The sequence below is a fragment of the Mchenga conophoros genome, linkage group LG14 (assembly GCF_057382185.1).
Source record: "Mchenga conophoros isolate Kocher_MC1m ecotype Shallow Benthic linkage group LG14, M_conophoros_male_GT1.1, whole genome shotgun sequence".
NCBI lineage: Eukaryota > Metazoa > Chordata > Actinopteri > Cichliformes > Cichlidae > Mchenga > Mchenga conophoros.
The window spans coordinates 33304905-33322696 of NC_140539.1; the positions used below are offsets into that span (position 1 = coordinate 33304905).

At 39.4% G+C, this 17792-nt stretch overlaps 1 protein-coding gene across 1 annotated transcript in view; it reads left to right on the forward strand.

Moving 5' to 3' along the window:
- The window catches only part of maml2 (mastermind like transcriptional coactivator 2), a 33868-nt gene extending 19915 nt beyond the window's left edge, over window positions 1-13953 (forward strand). The window contains exons 2-5 of the mRNA XM_085244035.1: window positions 6395-7564; window positions 12100-12264; window positions 12352-12460; window positions 12557-13953. Coding sequence (XP_085100161.1) covers window positions 6395-7564; window positions 12100-12264; window positions 12352-12460; window positions 12557-13389 — 2277 coding nt within the window. The 3' untranslated portion in view covers window positions 13390-13953. The remainder of the gene's footprint in view (window positions 1-6394; window positions 7565-12099; window positions 12265-12351; window positions 12461-12556) is intronic.
- The last annotated feature ends 3839 nt before the right edge of the window (window positions 13954-17792 follow it).

Consider the following 17792-nt stretch of genomic DNA (forward strand, 5'->3'; position numbering starts at 1 on the left):
GGGTCCTCTACCAGAGGCCTGGGAGCTTGAGGGTCCTGCGCAGTATCTTAGCTGTTCCCAGGACTGCGCTCTTCTGGACAGAGATCTCCGATGTTATTCCCGGGATCTGCTGGAGCCACTCGCCTAGCTTGGGAGTCACCGCACCTAGTGCTCCGATTACCATTACCATATATATATATATATATATATATATATATATATATATATATATATATACTACAGTCCTGCTTAAAGATCTATGTTTTTGTGCTTCACAGTCCTGGTTTACTTCTTCTGTGGTAACAAGCTGTACATCAAAATGAGCTACTGCAAATATTGCTACCCTTAAATTGAGTGTTTACATCAACAATGTGTGACATGACCCTATTAAAACAATGTGATAGTATGATAATTTAAAGATGACAAATTTACTGATGTTAACTATTCACATAATGTCATGGATGTCATAGGTGTTCTAAACAAAAAAAAGAAAACCTCTCAAAACCCATTGTACACTACTCTCACAGCACCAATGATGGAGAGTCACAGATGGCAACTACATAACAAGCTAAAGAGTCCAGTTTAGATCAAAAACACAAGTAGAGGAATATGAATGGTAGGGCAGCAACTAGAGATTATTTTGGTAGTCGACTAATCTGCCAATTTGCAGAAAAGTAACAAGGTTACGTTTTGTTTCTGCTGAGCCCAGGTGGGGTGAATTGTATAAAACTTATTGCAGGTTTAAACCTTGGCTGTTACGATTTCTTTTATGTTCTGATTTAAAGTATGTCGACCCACCCACACCCTCAAGCTGTTTCTCAGAGTGAAAGTTGTTTCTCACTTTCTGCCCTTAAGCAGAAACAGTGCAGTACGTCTATTGAAAGAAGATAAAGGTAAGGTAAATTACACACTTACAGCACTTGGTATTGTACCAATGAGACTTTAAGCTGAAGAAGGACCTTAGCAATTAGCCAAGTTGATAGGAAAGCTCAGTGTCTGGTGACCAGCTCTGCGTTTGTTAAATGGATGGATGCTGTGCTGCACAGAAGGTTGTTTAATGGTGTTTTAAAATTTACTGTGAACAAACTTTAAGATCAGAACAGTTGAATCTAGAATTTCTTGCTTTGCACAAATTTATCGCACAGATACCTTTTACTGGAAAATAGAGTCGGATGCGATGCATAGGATTGTTCCTGAATCTGGGGAGCCCTCAGTCCTCCTCAGTAAATGTCTCTGTGGTTAAGAATGACATATAGATGAGAGGCGACAGCAGTGTCAGGAGCTCTGAGAGCCACATGGCCATGGGTGATGTGATGTGACGGCTTGTCACTGCGATGTCGGTGACCTGTGGTACGTCTGCAGTGGCACGGCCTAGCTGGTGTTGCGGTAATGCCTTAGTCGCAGCACTTAGACTCTGTCATTGTATCTGACAGAATATATATATTGAATATAGGCCATTGAAACTACTGCCCTGGGGAAGAATAATTAGTATTTTTAGATCAATACAAATGGTAGATTTACTAAAAGACCTTTTATATATTGTCATCCAGAGTTTTGCATTTCATTACATAGGGTGCCTGGTAATAGAAAAGAGAGCTGCATTGCTTGGCTTATATGAGTTCTTATGATGTCCTTGCATGTTTTTGGAGAATGTTCTCCTGTCCTTTTAACTTTGGTGATATCGCATTAAATATTTCTGGATTGTGAACATGCCAAAGCAAGGACTAGCTATAATCTTTCCCTGTAATCTTCAGATTTGGACAGTGGGGAGCTCTTCTTTGGAAGGTAAATGTCTAACAGGATTTTTAGTGTTCAAGCTGCTTTTGATTAAAATAGCAAGTTTCTCTACGGAATGCTGGAACTGAGATACAGTAACTGTTTAAAAAAAAAAAAAAGTTTGCCCTCAGTAAACATAATGGATGATTTCTCTTCAAAGGAGCTCTTATCATCTCTTCCCATTTCCCAGAGGCTGCCACAAAGCTGCCTCTTTTATTCCTCCTGCTGCTGCTGCTGCTCATCCTTCTCTCCTGCCTGCTCTCTGGAGGGCATCCTCAATCTAATACAACTGTGTCAGGAAGTATGGGGATGCAAAGTGCTGAGGAGCCAAAAGTAGCCCACCTCTGCAGTGTGCTGCTTCGTCCCAACACACACCAGCCTGATTAGGGAGGCACACCATGAACCTGTGCTCACATTCCTGTGTAACCTTACGGTATATGAATTCAATTCAATGTAACTATCTAACAAAAGCAGAATACCTGAATTATAATAAAAAGACTTATTATTGCATCTACTAAAGTTAAATTCCTCTTATTCTTACTTCTATGCAAATCCTATTGTTCAATGAAATGTTTGTATTGTGTGAAAGCCAAAGATGGCTCTTTAAATTTAAATTGAAGTGCAAAATTGTCGGTAGTGATTGAGTATGTTTTCTAGTGGTTGCTATGACATCACTGTTATCCTGGAGATTTTTTTTCTTTCTGTTTTGTTGAATAGTATCAAATACACTCTGCTTACCTCGCTACTCACTGAAATGTGCTGAGTAAAACAAACAAGGATCCCCCCCACCGCTTCGATGACCACACACACACACACACACACACACACACACACACACACACACACACACACACACACACAGTATGATTTGCCTATATACTGCCTTGTGAATATAAATACCAAGTCTGAGCCTTAAAATAATGAAAATGTTCAAGTTATCATGGATGTTTTTTGGCTACACTATCATAGCTTGCAGCTTCCTTCAGCTAGTTCAAATTTTATAATTCGACGGAACCTTCCACATTTGGGCCTGCAGATGAATTTTGTGTGACAGCTGATCATTGGCACTGGTCTGAAGGTTCTTATTTCTTATCTGGCAATAAATGAGCTGAAATCCCCTCTTGCAACAGTATGCAACCTGCTGAACTGCATAAATATTATGTCTCCCTAGGAACACAATAGTCGTATTTATTCCTTTATTTTGGGACTGTTTTTTTCCATGTCAAATGCCGAGAGGGAGGTCTCTAGCTCTCTCAGGAGCAGATTGCAACATGTTTCAAGGCTCTGGTGAATAGATTAAAGGCTGGCAAGCTCAATCTCTCATTGAGCCACACTCTCTTACTCACACATGCGCAGACACAAAACCTGCAAACACTCTAAAACCTATACCCTTAAAGCATGTATGGCTCAGAGGGCTGTGCCACTGGACTGACAGATGGTACCATGAGGCTTGGTGTTGCGCCGTTGTGATGGCTCACCCGGAGCCCCATCCACACTGCTCAGCATCACTGCAGTGCTCAGCTTGACACACAAGCCAACAGCCTTCCAGCTCACATGAACAGATAGGCTCTGTTGACATGGCCAAGGTCAGGTTCCTCACTGACACAGTCAAAGATCATCAACAAACGTGAACCGGAATATGTTCAAAACTGAACTTATCGTTCTTAATTTCCTCAGGAAAATCATTTTTTGGAAAATTGTCTCCAAGCTTGGATCAGCGGCTCTGCACTGTGCCGTATTGGGTTCTTTTTCGGTTTACTATATCTGTGAGAACTTTTAATTTGATTTTCCAGCTTGTACTAATCCATTTTTGAAAAAAAATAAAATCCTGGTGTACACACTGTGCTAAACCTTGGGCCTGACAGTGGCTGAACGTTTTCTCAACACAGAAAATCAACAGCGCAGTTGCGCGTGCCTCTCTTAGATGATCAGTATATAATATATAGGTTTAAGCCGCTCATGCAGAAGGAATCTCTTTCAAAGTGATTCAGAGCATCTGAGCTCATTAAATGTTAATCAAAAAATCTATTTTGAGATCACTAGGAGATCAGTCATGAGGATTTCAGGTCAGCTGTGAGGCCACTGCATCCGAGTACTGAGAGTTGAGTGAGCAGGATGGTCCTTTTTTTGCTGTGAAGTGTTTGCGCTTGACGTTGGGGTTTGTCCCAATTGAAGCCAGTATCGTGACACATATGAGTGACTGAAGCATGAGAAAATCTCAACTGCAAAGTCTTGAGACACTTCATCCTTGAAGTTTGAACTGAACACTACTCCTGGCTATTTTTTTTTTTTTTTTTTTAAATGGCACAGAAACAGAAATGAGGAAACCCTCTCTCACAGTGGCTTTTTGCAACACATGCACTGTCCTTTCCATTATTCATGATGTGTTTTCACTGACAGTGCCTTGAACCATGAGGAGTACTCCTGTCTGTCTTTTCCAGAAAGAGCCCTGTGGAATGAGAGAACATGTACCTGAGGTGCACACACTAAAAAAAAGCCTGTTCTCATCTGGTTTTGGAGAAAATCACATGTCGTAGATTATGCGGCTCTCATTGAAGATGGAAAAAGTTCATATGGCTGATTAACTCATGGAGCATTTCCAGTGTAAAATTATATGCAACTCCAGAGTTCCCTGTATTAAGCAGGAATCAAGCAGCCAGACTGCCATTAAGATAAGAGGTTTTTTTCTTCTCTAGACTCTAAGAAACTGTCTGCTGAGGTTACTTTATCTAGCAAAGCATGTTTAAATTATTGCCTCTCTTTTTGTTTGGTATTGGGTTGCATTTTATTTTGTTTCATTACTTTTTTAATTATTATCTTAATTACTATTATTATTATTATTATTATTATTATTATTATTATTATTATTATTTATTATTTGTTTTGGTTTTAGATGCAAACCAATAAAACGTACATTACGTTTCACTTACCAGCCTACTTTGTTTACTTATTTGTCCCTGTCGAGAACATTTTTTAAATACTACTCTCTTTTTCTACTATTGAAACAATCCTTAATGCAGATTTCAAGATAATGTGGCAAATGTTGCACATGCAAGCCCTGTTGGGGCTGTTGGATGAGCTTAGATTAAGAAAAAAACAGATTTTTATAAGCACCTTGAAAGTGCAAATTCTCAACATACATTATTTTGCACAATAGGAGGCAAACATCCAAGAGAATGAAAACTGACCGTAGTTTTTTTTTTTTTTTTTGAGTGGATTCATACTCATCATAAAATGGAGCAAAAGTAAGGGTCTGCTGCTTGCATGTTGAATTTTCTCCTGGATATCTTTGTTTTGCAGTTGTGGTTTAAAAAATATGGTTTGTATTAGCGAGATAAAGTTAAATGCAAAGTCAGTGTGATTAAACAAAACAATGTCCCTCTGCTTTTAAGTGCATCAGCATTATTGTCATCATCCAGTTACTGTGTCGAAGCACGCATGGACATGTATTAGCATTTACAGGCTTGGTGAGTCAGAGATATTTGTACCTTGATTAACATGAACTGTTGTTAAGAGCATTAGTAGAAATAATATGACATGAACAGAGTAGAAATGTAGTGAACTGCAGGATTCGCTCCAAAGCCTCAAGCTATGAATCATCTTAATGCCAGCTAGTGGAAATGAGTCAAATTTGTTCCACAGTGAAATATGCAACACACTGATACTCCTCCTATGATCAGGCTGGTGTACAATTAAAACCATTTTGTTTCCATGCAGGAGTCGCATTAAAATATGGTCAGATAATCAGCCATTTGTATGAATGCATTTACACAACAGATCGCTTCTTAATAGACAGCCTTTCTCACTGTCGTTAAAGACTCATATTGGAGATTGTATTGTTTTGTTGACATGATGATATCTTCTCCTAAAAATATGACTCATTTTTGGAATAGTAAAATTCACAGTTAGGATGTTAAGAGTGTTGCTGTGTGCTTAGTTAGTTCCACCTCTGTTCTTATTACCTTAAATGAAGACATGGGTAGAGGACAAAAGGAAGTCAGATATCTGCACCAGCATGTTAAGCAGAATCTCAGCCACAAAGGAGAAACTCTGTATATCTAACGAAGCACAATGGATGAAAATATAATGTATGCAAATGAGGGAAACAGACAAAGAGCTTATTCTTCTCTCTGCAGTCTGTCGACTATATCAGATTCCTAACTATCTTCTCATCCCATTCAATGCGCTCAGGCTACATTATATCAAAACATTTTTCCAGTTCCTTCTTGCTGTATTGGAAGAGTTTAAATAAAACTGTGTATTCAAATTTTGCCCAATCTGAACGTGCATAGTCTTACCCTAATTTGTGATTGATGCCAGAATGAACCGTTTGAGAAATCACTGCTTTTTTTAACTTTAAGATTAGCATTTGTTAATTAATATGTGTGAAATTAGTCTTGAATACATGGTGTCACTTCACGTCTGTGTAGTGTATTCATTTTCAGAACTGCTTTACATTCTCTCACATGACATATTTTCCATTAAGTACAATAATTGAACTCTGGGTTTATCTGAACTGCATACCTGCTGGGGTTATTTTTGAGGGGAGGGGGTTGCTTACCTGGTGATAAAAAGGTAAATGTTAAAAGCCTTTGATATTTTTTTTCTGGGTTTAACTTCTATATGTTGTTTTTTGCAGATTCATGGATCTTTGCGAAGGAAGATTGAGGGGCATGCCCCAGGACAAATATCAAAGCAAAATGGCCTCTCCTGTGGTTTCCCTGGATCAGACTTTAAGCGGGTCCGTGTGGACCACAACTTAGCCCAGTCCCATTCTCTGCAAGGCACCTCAGCCATGAGCATGCAGAGGAAGAATTACATGATGCCTCATGCACTGGGGTCAGACATATTCAACATGACCCTGAAAGAAATGAAGAAAGAGCCCTCTGAGATCCAGTCTTGTGACCAGTCAAATGCAGAGATGATGTTTGACTTCAAAGATGAAGGTCAGATTGATCCAGAACTCCAGGATCTCTTTGATGAACTGACAAAGACGGTGCCTACACTGAATGACCTGGAGTTTGAAAAGATGCTAAAGCAGGATGATACATTTGGCTTGGATCTAGGACGGCCAAGCTCGGCGGGAGCAGCTGCCAGTCTGTGCTCTCCACTGGAGAAGCCGATAAAGACAGAGCACTCACCTGATTTTGGGCAGGCTCATTGTGGCTCACCACAGCTTCGACCCGCTTCTGCAGGGCCCACTTTCACATTGACCAGCACGTCTTCAACCACCACATCGCAAAAAGCAAACACTCAGGCAGGACACCCAAGGATGCCCTGTTGGCCTGAAATATCTCACGCAGAGCAGCTAAAGCAGATGGCAGCAAACCAGCAGCAACCGAATTCTCTTCTCCATCACCACCACCAAACCGCACCTGTGGCCCTGACCAGCTGGGCTCCTTCCATGAGCACCCACTCCTCCACCAGCACCTTCCCTCAAGACAATGTCTCTAGCCCACTCCCACTCAACCAGCAGAGGATTGGCTCTCACAATAAAGGGATCAACAACTGTCTCTTCAAATCAACCAGCCACAATGGCTCCAATCATTTGGACATGAAGGTTCTCAGCACCAAGCCTACATTGCATTTCAGCCCCAAAGTACCCCATTCTGCCAGCCAGCCCATGTCTATCATGACAAACCCAGTGAACAAGACAGAACAGCAGCAACAGTCACCTTCACCGGGCCCACATCAGCCACATTCAGGTCTTCATTTCCAGAACCAACAAATCCCCACATCAGGAGCCCTTTGTCTGCAAACCAAGACTGCTCACGGAGGGCTGCCTTTCAGACCGTCACAGCAGCGGCAGGTAAGGTCTCTGTCCAAAATTCCTTTACACACGATTGCCCTTATGTGAAAACACTATTTTAACTTTTCAGCTCTACAGCAGGACGGCTTCCACAATTAAGAGATTTGATATAACATGTGCCCATAGCGGCATATCAAGCATAGCTAGTGCCATAAAATACTGAGACCAGTATGGCTACTTAACATTCTGTTTGATCCACAGAATGTTTCATTTTTCTATTTTACTGCACTTTATGAACAAAGTCAATAACAGCACCGACTGCCTTTTTTTCTGTAGAAAGTCTAGTAACATAATCCAAAGCACAATCAAACGTACTGATTTAGTTGTCCTGCTGGCATCTTCAGTTTGCTTGCAGCAGCCAACCTGCTGTCTAAAACAGCTACAATGCAGCTCTGTTTATTCTGCGACTTTATTGTTCTTGCTAATGTCTGTGTGTGTGCGTTTGACGATGACACAGATTGCCAGAGCATGGTAGATTATCATGCAGGACTTCTAATTTCTCTGCTTGTCATGGTGGCTCCCTGTCAGGGCACAGATATGCACAGCGGGATTTGCTAATTGGAGGTTGTTAGCTACAAGGGACAAGTGGTGGAAAATGACAGTAATCTGCTTAGCCTAGTGCCGGAGGTTGAATCACTGATTTGTTATGATTGGAGAGATTTAGACCCTCCCCTCTTTCATTTTTTTCACCAACAATATCTGTAGCTGCCTTTGTGTGAAACGATAATGCGAGCCCCGCAACAGAGCTCTCGTAACCTCTACAGATCAAGGGAAGTGCTTGGGTGACTGGGAGAGGGTGGGAAGAAGGAGAGAGGGAGGGAGTTATGCAGACATGGAAGTAAACCAGGTAGGATCATGACAGTTACATCAACACATCAAAACGGGACCAGTTTTACCACTGCTAGAGCTATTTACACTTTAAACAGTGGCTGTTCATGGTTACCTTGAAACTACTTGACAAATATTCCTGATATCAGAAGCCTTACATAAATGTTTGAGGCAGAAATACACGGGCTTAAAGATTGGTAGGTGATTTAAATAGACAAAGAAAAAAAGCATTTTCTGGGCTCAGATTGACCCCATTTCACAATATTTCAAATCTTTTTTCATAAACACAATGGATCATTTCAAGCAAATGTACTGGCTGCCGTAATAGTGACAGTAGTATTAGTGTTGCATTAGCGATAATAAGCATTTTTTATAAAATATGTAAGATGTGGTATCTAATTTAAAAAGGATTGCAGTGAGAGAAAAGGGGAAGACACTTAACAGAGCTGGATATCAAATAATGAAAAAGACTTGTGAATTTGTTGAATTATTAAACATTATTTCAGAGCTCCTTAAAGTAAAACCTCTTTTTAAAAGTTTGTGAGGGGTTAAGGGCTTGGTGAGACAGCTTTCCCAAAGAGATTCTTTTTTTTAATGTGACCAAATAACCAGCACGTAGCTATGAATATGATGGGGTTAGAATTGAGGATTACAAAAAAGACCTTTATAATTTATGGACACTATTTATAATTTCAAGCTGAGCTAAAAAGTGCTGATAATGGTGTTTGTAAATTTTAGCCAGCATGTACAGGGTTAAAAGTCCAGCTAATGAGAGAGGGACAGCTTATAGAGAGGAGAAAAAGAGTGGAGTCTCTTCCCACAGTGAACTGAATTAGTAATGCCAGAGAAATAAAGGTCCTGAAAGAGTGCCCTGATCCCCTGTGTAACACAAGTAACTAGCAGTGGGCTTCCTTCCACTGCCTGAAGCTGGAGACCGTTATTAAAGCATGCACGTCCAAACATGTTTGAAGCTTCTTACTAATAATCAGTTTCTGAATCAAACCTGACGAAATTCAAATCCACCACTGTGTAAACCTCTGAGGTTGCACAATATTCGCTTCACCCACTTAAAGTACTCATACGAGTACATTCTGGAGCAGCATGCACTAGAGGACACTAATGCATTATGAAACCTGAGTTACTGTGGTTGGTGGCAATGCTGTCTCAAGGACAAAATTTTGTGTTGCTAGTTTCACCAGTTGTGTAGCTGTCTTGTGTGTTTTGGCTAAAGAAAAAATACTTTGGGGTGTAATATGAGTGCTAATAAAGAATGAGGCAATCCCGGTGTTTATTATTTTTAATTTCTGAAATATTGCAGCAGTGGAAAAAGTACTGCTTCAATAAAAAGAAAAAAGCTCTGTATGGAGTTTTCGCTTCCAGAAAGACCTTTCAGGGAAACAAAGAAAAATGGTTTTCTAGCACAAACTATGTTAGTGAAAGTTAAGCTTTTTAGTTCCTTAATGACTCAAGTCAAATAGTTACTGAATATTTTTCCATATTAAATATCTTTATAGCAATATAATGACCTATGTTTACATTTTTTTTTATTTCAAATTCAGTTGTGTACACATGCATTACAAATATTTGTCAGACAGTCTTATCCAAAGCGACATCCGTATTTTCTCTGCATCAGATCAAATGAAGACATTTGACAGCGATTTCATCATCCCATACCAATTCCTATTTTAATACGACACACAAACTTTCTGGAGAATACTGTCCTTATTGAAATGCATGAACCCAGTCGCCAAAGTAGCCGAATGCTCACAGTGCATGCCACATAATCTGGCTGCAGACCTGAGCTGGATGTCATAACCCGTCTAACACATTTCCGTTCTGTTTTATCACTACTACTACACAACTGTCTAGTAACGGCAAACATTGAGTAGAACTCAAAACTAAGGCAACATCTAAAAATAAAGGTTTACTCAAAGTAAATAAGGACTCCTCAACTTTTGTTGTCGATCTTGTGGCACCAGATCCTTCAGTTAGGATAAGAGCGGGGCCGTAGGGGTTGAGCCTACCAGGTCACTCCAGCAGTGCTGTGAAGGGAGTACTTGTTTCCTGGGAAAGGGAGCTGCGGCCAAGTCCAGATGCCGAGGCGCTCCCCAGGGACAGCATCCTGAGACCAGACTGGAGGAAGTGCAGTGTGAGAGCCGGCGAGGCTGGGCCTGGATCACTGTCAGCTGCCTGCGCTGCCGCAGGATGGGAGACTAAATCACTCCGCTCCTTCTCTCAAGCCCGAGCCACATGTGGTATTCATTTACAAAAAACTTGTGAAGAATGGAAGGGGGGAAAACATGGAAAACAGCTTTATGACACATCAGGATGACAGAGGATTACTCAGTTGTACACGCTAAAACACCCCTCATTGGGTCTTTTCTTACAACAAAGATGGATCAAGCTCTCTTCAGTTTACCTCTGTGGGGAACAAGTCTTTGAAGGTCACGTTTTCTTATAGACTCAGTAAATGGATAAAGTAAATCAAAACCAGTGACTCTGCTTTCTACTGTAAGAGGAGAAACCACTGTTTTGATGTTTCAGTCCCTGTGTAACCTCATTGCCATGCTTGGTTTGCTGTGTGGGTTGAACTCGGGCAGAGAAGGCGAATATTAGCTTACGTGAAGTGGCTTGTGACTCCTGATGAGTTTCGGCTTCCCTTAGTCTCTAATCCTGTCTCGTTACTTCTCCAAATTTCAGTCCATTCATTATCATTCACTAAGACTAGTAGACACACACGCACACACATATTCTTCCTTTTTTTCTTCAGAAAATCAGAAAGCTACTACCCTGTAGATATTCATTCTCTGCAAAGACTCTGTCCTTAAGTAGTAGCTTCTGGTAAATGCACTGTTGGATTTCTAATCCATTTTACCCTGGGAAACATTTTAAGTCAACACAATGACTGACACTGTATACACAGTATGTGTTGACTTGGATTTGGTGCACATTAACCTCCTTCATGACAAATGTTCGCACTTGATGCAAGCTTGTGTGTTGTGAGGGTGTCCACATGAAAGGCTAGTTTTATTTGGAGCGCTTGGAGGGTCGTCACAGCTGTCTAAAAAAGCTAAAGAAAATATGAAATGGAAGGACTGTAACATCTTAAGCACCATGGTATTCACATGGTGAAAGATTATCTGCAACAACAACAAAAAAAGCATACACTGAGCACAAAACTTTAAACAAAAAGCTAGTTTGGATCTCTCAATTCCTGCGCCTCAGACTACAACATTTTAATCAGTGATAGTGTCAGGAGCCAAATGGGTTTCTAGAGGATGGAATGCCTCCTTGCCAAAAACAACACAGTGATCAGTAAGGGAGAGCTTATTAAATGGAGGTAGTCATGGTGCTGGCGCTTAACTTCCCATCGGCACACATTTCCTGCTGTCTCAGGGATTCTTTCCACTCTCTTTAGACACAATTATCAGGGGAGAGGCAGGCCTTGAGGATGACTTGAACCCCCCGCACCTCCCCCAACAAAAAAAAAAGAACAGAAAAAAAAAGCCCCCTCCATTTTTCCCTTTTTCATCTGCAGAGGGAGTAGCCTTGACCACATTCTGGAGGTTGAATAGCATCTTTGAAACAGATGTATGATGTCTTGTAGAGTTTCGCCCCCTACTGGCACGCCTGTGTTGTTGCAATGTTTTGATTTTGTGCTTTCACTGAGAGTAATGTAAGACCATCCTATTGTCTCTTTTTCAAAGGGTCTTCCTGCTGGTCCAAGGCTTCCCACTAATGGAAGCTTAGGAGTCATGTCAGCCCAGCCACAGCCACGACCCCCGGTCCCAAACAACCAGCAGAAAGGGCCTCCAAAAACACAGGCCATGCAAAGACAGCTCAACCAACCCCAGCACACCATCGGCAATTCAGTAAGCTGCATTTACATCATACCGTTTTCACTGATTAATTAAGACTGTTTTGATCAATCATATGAATATACTGTTTTTACTTTCAAGGACAAAGACAACACACATGATCAGTTTAGTCGTCACCTGACAAGACCACCGCCAGATTACAAGCAGTCAAGAAGTATAGCTGGAGTTCAGCAGGGAAACATCTTCCCAGGTACTTTAAATTTCTAGTGATTAAGGAATGCTTTACATGCTAACAAACAATCTTAATAAAAAAAACTTTTTTTTTCTTTGTTTGATGTTTCTGCAGGTCGAAACTCCTCCCAGTGTCCTAACAGTGGCCCTGAGAAGACCCTACAGTCTTGTCACCTTGCAGTTGGTTCTGCTTCAAAGATGAGTGCTTCACCATCAGACCGTAGATTTTCTATTGGGACAGATTGTCACCCCAGTTCTTGTGTCAGCCAATGCCAGCAGCAAAACAGTCACAGTCAAATTCGACTGAATCCGAGTAAACCCAGGTTCCAGGGCCCAAACACACAAGGAAAGTCTTTTGGGATAAACAGTGTGGCAGGTGTACAGCACCAGAGATTGACATCTCACTTGCGTTCCTCTGTGCCAGGACAGGGTGTAGGAGGGTTGGTGACAAATGTCAACATGGGCTGGGGTTCAGCCAACAAGCAAGTGACACCTGGACTCTGTATTAGGCAGCTACCCAACCCACTACAGTCCCAGGGTGTGCAGGACTTGCCGAACCATCCATTCCAACAGAGACACATTGCCCCTCCCAACCAGGTAGCACCAGACATCAGCATGCACACTCTAAACCCTCCACTAAGAGACATAGGCCAGAGAGTAAGTCAGGCAATGATGGGTTCTCCCTCAGCCGTGGGAAACCTTAACCAGGCCTCACCTGAACCGAGGATACCAGCAGGGAACTTTACAGAGCCCAGTCCCAGCTCTAGCAGCTACCATAATAACAGAACTAACCGTCTGACCTTTGACTTCCTCCCAGAGGGGGACAACACAGTTCCGGGAATCAATGCAGACTCAGACTTCATAGATTCCCTGCTCAAATCGGGCTCTGGAAATGATGACTGGATGAAAGATATCAATTTGGATGAGATTCTTGGTAGCCACTCGTGAATTTGGGTCACAAATGACTAAAAATGGACCCACAGCTCAGAGCTTGTAGAGGTGTAAAGGATTACATTTGTAAGTAATATTAAAATGGACTTTTATAGACTTATTATTACCCAGATATACTGAATTGCTTTGTATTGTATTTACTGTGAAAATCAATTGTGTTCTATGTACTCTGCGTATTTCTTCCTGGTGTATTGGCCAAGAAATTGCTTTTCTATGCAGTCACTGTTTTTGTGGTCTGTGCTCTGTGCTGTCTTATAGAGTAAAGTACAAAATTCACACTGTGAAAAGAAAATATTGCCATTATTTTCCTTTTCATCCTGGTTTGTGTTTCAAAGTCTAGCATCACGTGGTATGAGCTTTCCAGTGTTTTGCTGCCAGACACAAGCAAGCTTGCAAAAGCATTTTTTCCCCTTTACTTCCTTCTTGTTCAAACTGTTTCATCTGTGGTAGTTACAGTTTAAATTATGTAACCATTATTTTTTTTCATGTTATATTTAATAATTATTGGAATAGTAAGTAGACATTATATTACATGTAATTAATAAAATTTATTTGACTCAAGTTGTGCTTTTGTTGACTTTATTTAATAATGAATAGTTTGGTTTACTACATCTCATACTTCCAAATCAGCGCATGTAGATACTCTTAATTAAAGGATGCTTTGATGTTATGTCCCACTTTACAGGGTTAGTGTGTTGAAATGACACACTTTAACCCAAATGGCAACCTTTTCATAAAAATAAACAAGTAGTGTACAGTGCTTAAACTTAACAAAATACTTTTTAGTGCCTTAAAATATTTAAGGCACTAATGAAGCTTTTTCTTTGTTTGTAACTACCCCAAATCTGTCCATGCAGCTTTTGGTACCTAAAGCTAACCAGCAAGTAAAAGCAAAAGTGAAAGTTGGATGGAAACAAGTCAGCAGAGTGAATGAATACCAAAGAAACAAAATCAAACACACAAACAAAACCTAAACTGTTTTCTTCAGGCTGACAAAAATGGTATTATGCATATTCATTTTGTCCCCAAAACAGACAAGATATTCTGGAAGTCATATATAAATCAAACGAGGACAGCCTTCTTTCATCTTAAGAATTGTCAAAATTAGGAACATCCTATCTAAGAGTGAAAGAAAAAATACTGCATACATACACATAGTCCTTCTACTCTGGACTATTTTTTATTAAGGTGTCTCAGTACCACACTGAGAGAAGTGAGGCGAAAGTGTGCGATACTGAAAAGAAAGCGAGTGATGATTGCTGTATGATTTTTTTCCCCCAAACATCAGCTTTTAAAACAAAATGTTCAGCACTGCCTGAACTGAAACAACCATTATTCTAGATAATTACACCTGCGGATGAGTGTTGCTGAGGGACTGTAATATTGTTATGTAATGATGATTTGCACAAAATGTCATTGAACCCTACAAAGCAGATGTTATATTGGTTATGTATTTTAGCTAATAACGCTCATGATTAAAAAATAAAACGAGAAGCCTGGAAATTTGTTTACAGTATGTCTTGTCTGAAGTAAAGGCACAAACAATTATAATGATTAAAAAATGTTTCAAAATGAACAACTTACAGAAAGTAAGTCTCACCCCAACCGGTTGTGGCAGATGACCACCCCTTTCTGAGCCTGGTGCTGCCAGAAGTTTCTTCCTGTTAAAAGAGAGTTTTTCCTTCTCACTGCCCCCAAGGGGGTCATATGATTTTGGGGTTTTTTTGAGTTTACGCAGATGTTTTGCATTGGAGGTAGTGTAAGGTTCATGCATTAATCTAAACTCTTTGGCCTGATGTAAGACCCAAATTGGATGTATTATGATACGATAATGCACTGGCATGTAACTGTCCTGTTCAGTATCTGGCACAGCCTCTCGGTCAGGTAAGCCAAGTATACTTTACCGATTGCTTTGAAAGACGTGTGACCATCAACAATGAAAAGTTAATTCAAATTCCCTAGGAGGAATTGTTTGTGTTCTTTATATTTTAATGTTTTGGGTCCAGTCTATTCTTTGTTTTTGATTTTTGTTGTTGTTGGTTTTTTGCCATTGTCTTGCTATTTTCAGAGTTATCTTTCCAGAGTTTCAGTAGCTAAACTATTAATTTGGTGAAAAAAATACAATAAAATATTAAAAATAAAATTATAAATCTTTGCATAAAATTTCATATATAGACATTTATAAATACAATAAAATATAGAAAACAGATGTGTGCAGTACACAGGTTCAACAACATATCAGCATAAGAATAGAATAGAATAGAATAGAATAGAATAATCCTATAATTGTCCCACAAGGGGAAATTTGGTTACTTAAATAAGAGCATTTATTTAAACCTGGTAACAATGCTAGTGTTTTCCCCCCAAATACCCCTGACAGCATAATGCCGCTGGAGGCGGAGCTAAACGTGGGCAGTCAGGGCTCTGTCGTGTTTTGAGGTTGATGGTGTTCGTTGTAGTTACCTACTGTGAACACAAGAGGGAATCAACATATCCTTCTGTTCAAGTTAACCTTTCAATTCCAAGGCTTTTAATTTGAGGCTGAAAGTTTCAAAAACCTTTAGGTGGGCGTCGGTTTAACGCGCTGTTTAGTTTGCGTGACGTGACCTGTGACGCATGCCTTTCCCTCTTCTTCCTCCGCTTTTCTGTCAGTCTTCACTGTCCCTATCGAAAATGAAGCCATAAGATAAAAAAGGCCCCCCAAAAAAGTTTCTGGTGAATGCTAAGATAAAATTGCTTGTTTCAGTTAAATTTATTGTTTGTTGCTGAAAATGTTAACATTTAGTTTTCAGTAATTTCAGTAGTAGTTTGAATCATTTTAATAATAATAATAATAGGTTTACATAAAATGTAATAATTATTTTAAAGTGTGTATAACTCACTAGCTGGAGTAGTAATGCATTTCTATATATATTTCAGAGTATCCACCTTCGAAGAATTGGTTTGAAATTGGCAACACTATGTATAACTGGATTCAGCAAAATGGGTATGAAGCGTCAAGTAAATTGCATAAAAAAGTTAGTTGGTAGAATAATGTAAACCAAATTCATTAATCGAAATACACAGTGCATAGTCCGGTGCTAAACTGGTATGAACAATGACTTTTATTTTGACATTCACCGGATGTATCGCTTCTCAACAGTTCCACAGTTCCACCACTAGAGGGCTAACAATTAGAGCCTTTAATAATTATTTTGAAACCAAACATTTTAGAAAAATGTTTGCTGTCCAATACAATTAGAATTCATGCTTAAAACAAACTATAAAAAACAGAATATGACACAGGGAAATATTACCACAAAGTATATACTTTATTTTAGGCCAATTTCAAAGTATCATATGAAGAAAGATATATTGTAACAGAATTTGTTCTAAAACACATGCACATTTCTATCAAAAAAAAAAAAAAAAAAAAAAAAAAAAAGAACAGATCATTACTGAATATAAATTCATTTCATGTGCATTTAGAAAACTCTAAATACAAAATCCTTTAACTTGTGATTAGTTCTACTGCTACAATGAGAGTCAACAGCTAATATGCTCTGACAATTACACACTAAGCATAAAATCAGGTCTGTGTGACAAAATGCATTGATGCATTAAAACGAAAACTAGCCGTGCAATACGAGCACTGTGGTGTACCACTCATTTTAGTTGCATTGTTCTCACCAACACTGTTCATCCATCTTAAAAATCCATCAGCACGTGACTTAATATTCAGTAAAATCAAAACTAAAAAGAGGTTTCTCATGAATTAAAAAAAAAAAAAAAAAAAAAAAAAAAAAAAAATTATATATATATATATATATATATATATATATATATATATATATATATATATATATATATATATATATATATATATATATATATATATATATTCCATCAAGTTAATGCTACCCATTTAGTATTGGTTGGCAACAGAATCAGTGTGACATCCTGCAAAGCCTAAACCAGGGGCACACGCAGCAGGCTGATTATTCAAAGGTTACTGCAGTAATGCAAATATGTAGTCATTGTGTAAACATCAAAAAATAACGTGATTATGTGAGAATTGTCAGTGTGTTGTCTCAACTGCGGCCGAGTATGTAAACATGTGAGTGCTTGTAGAAGAATCGCTCTTTTCTCCGCTCTGAAACCTCATCCTTAAAAATCTCAAGGTTAGTCACTCGAAACAACCATCCCAAACAGAAGGGGAGGGAAAAAAAAACTCTCTCAGCTAGACGTGCCCATTAACACTTAAAACATGTTCTCATTATTAGCTTATACAGTTTGTTCAAACACAGGCTGATTTACAAATCATACCGTTTCTGGTCTCTAAAGATAGAAGCAAAATACAAGTTTTTAGTGTCATTACAAAAACATCTTTGGAATCTGCATCAACAATTCCTGACTGAGAT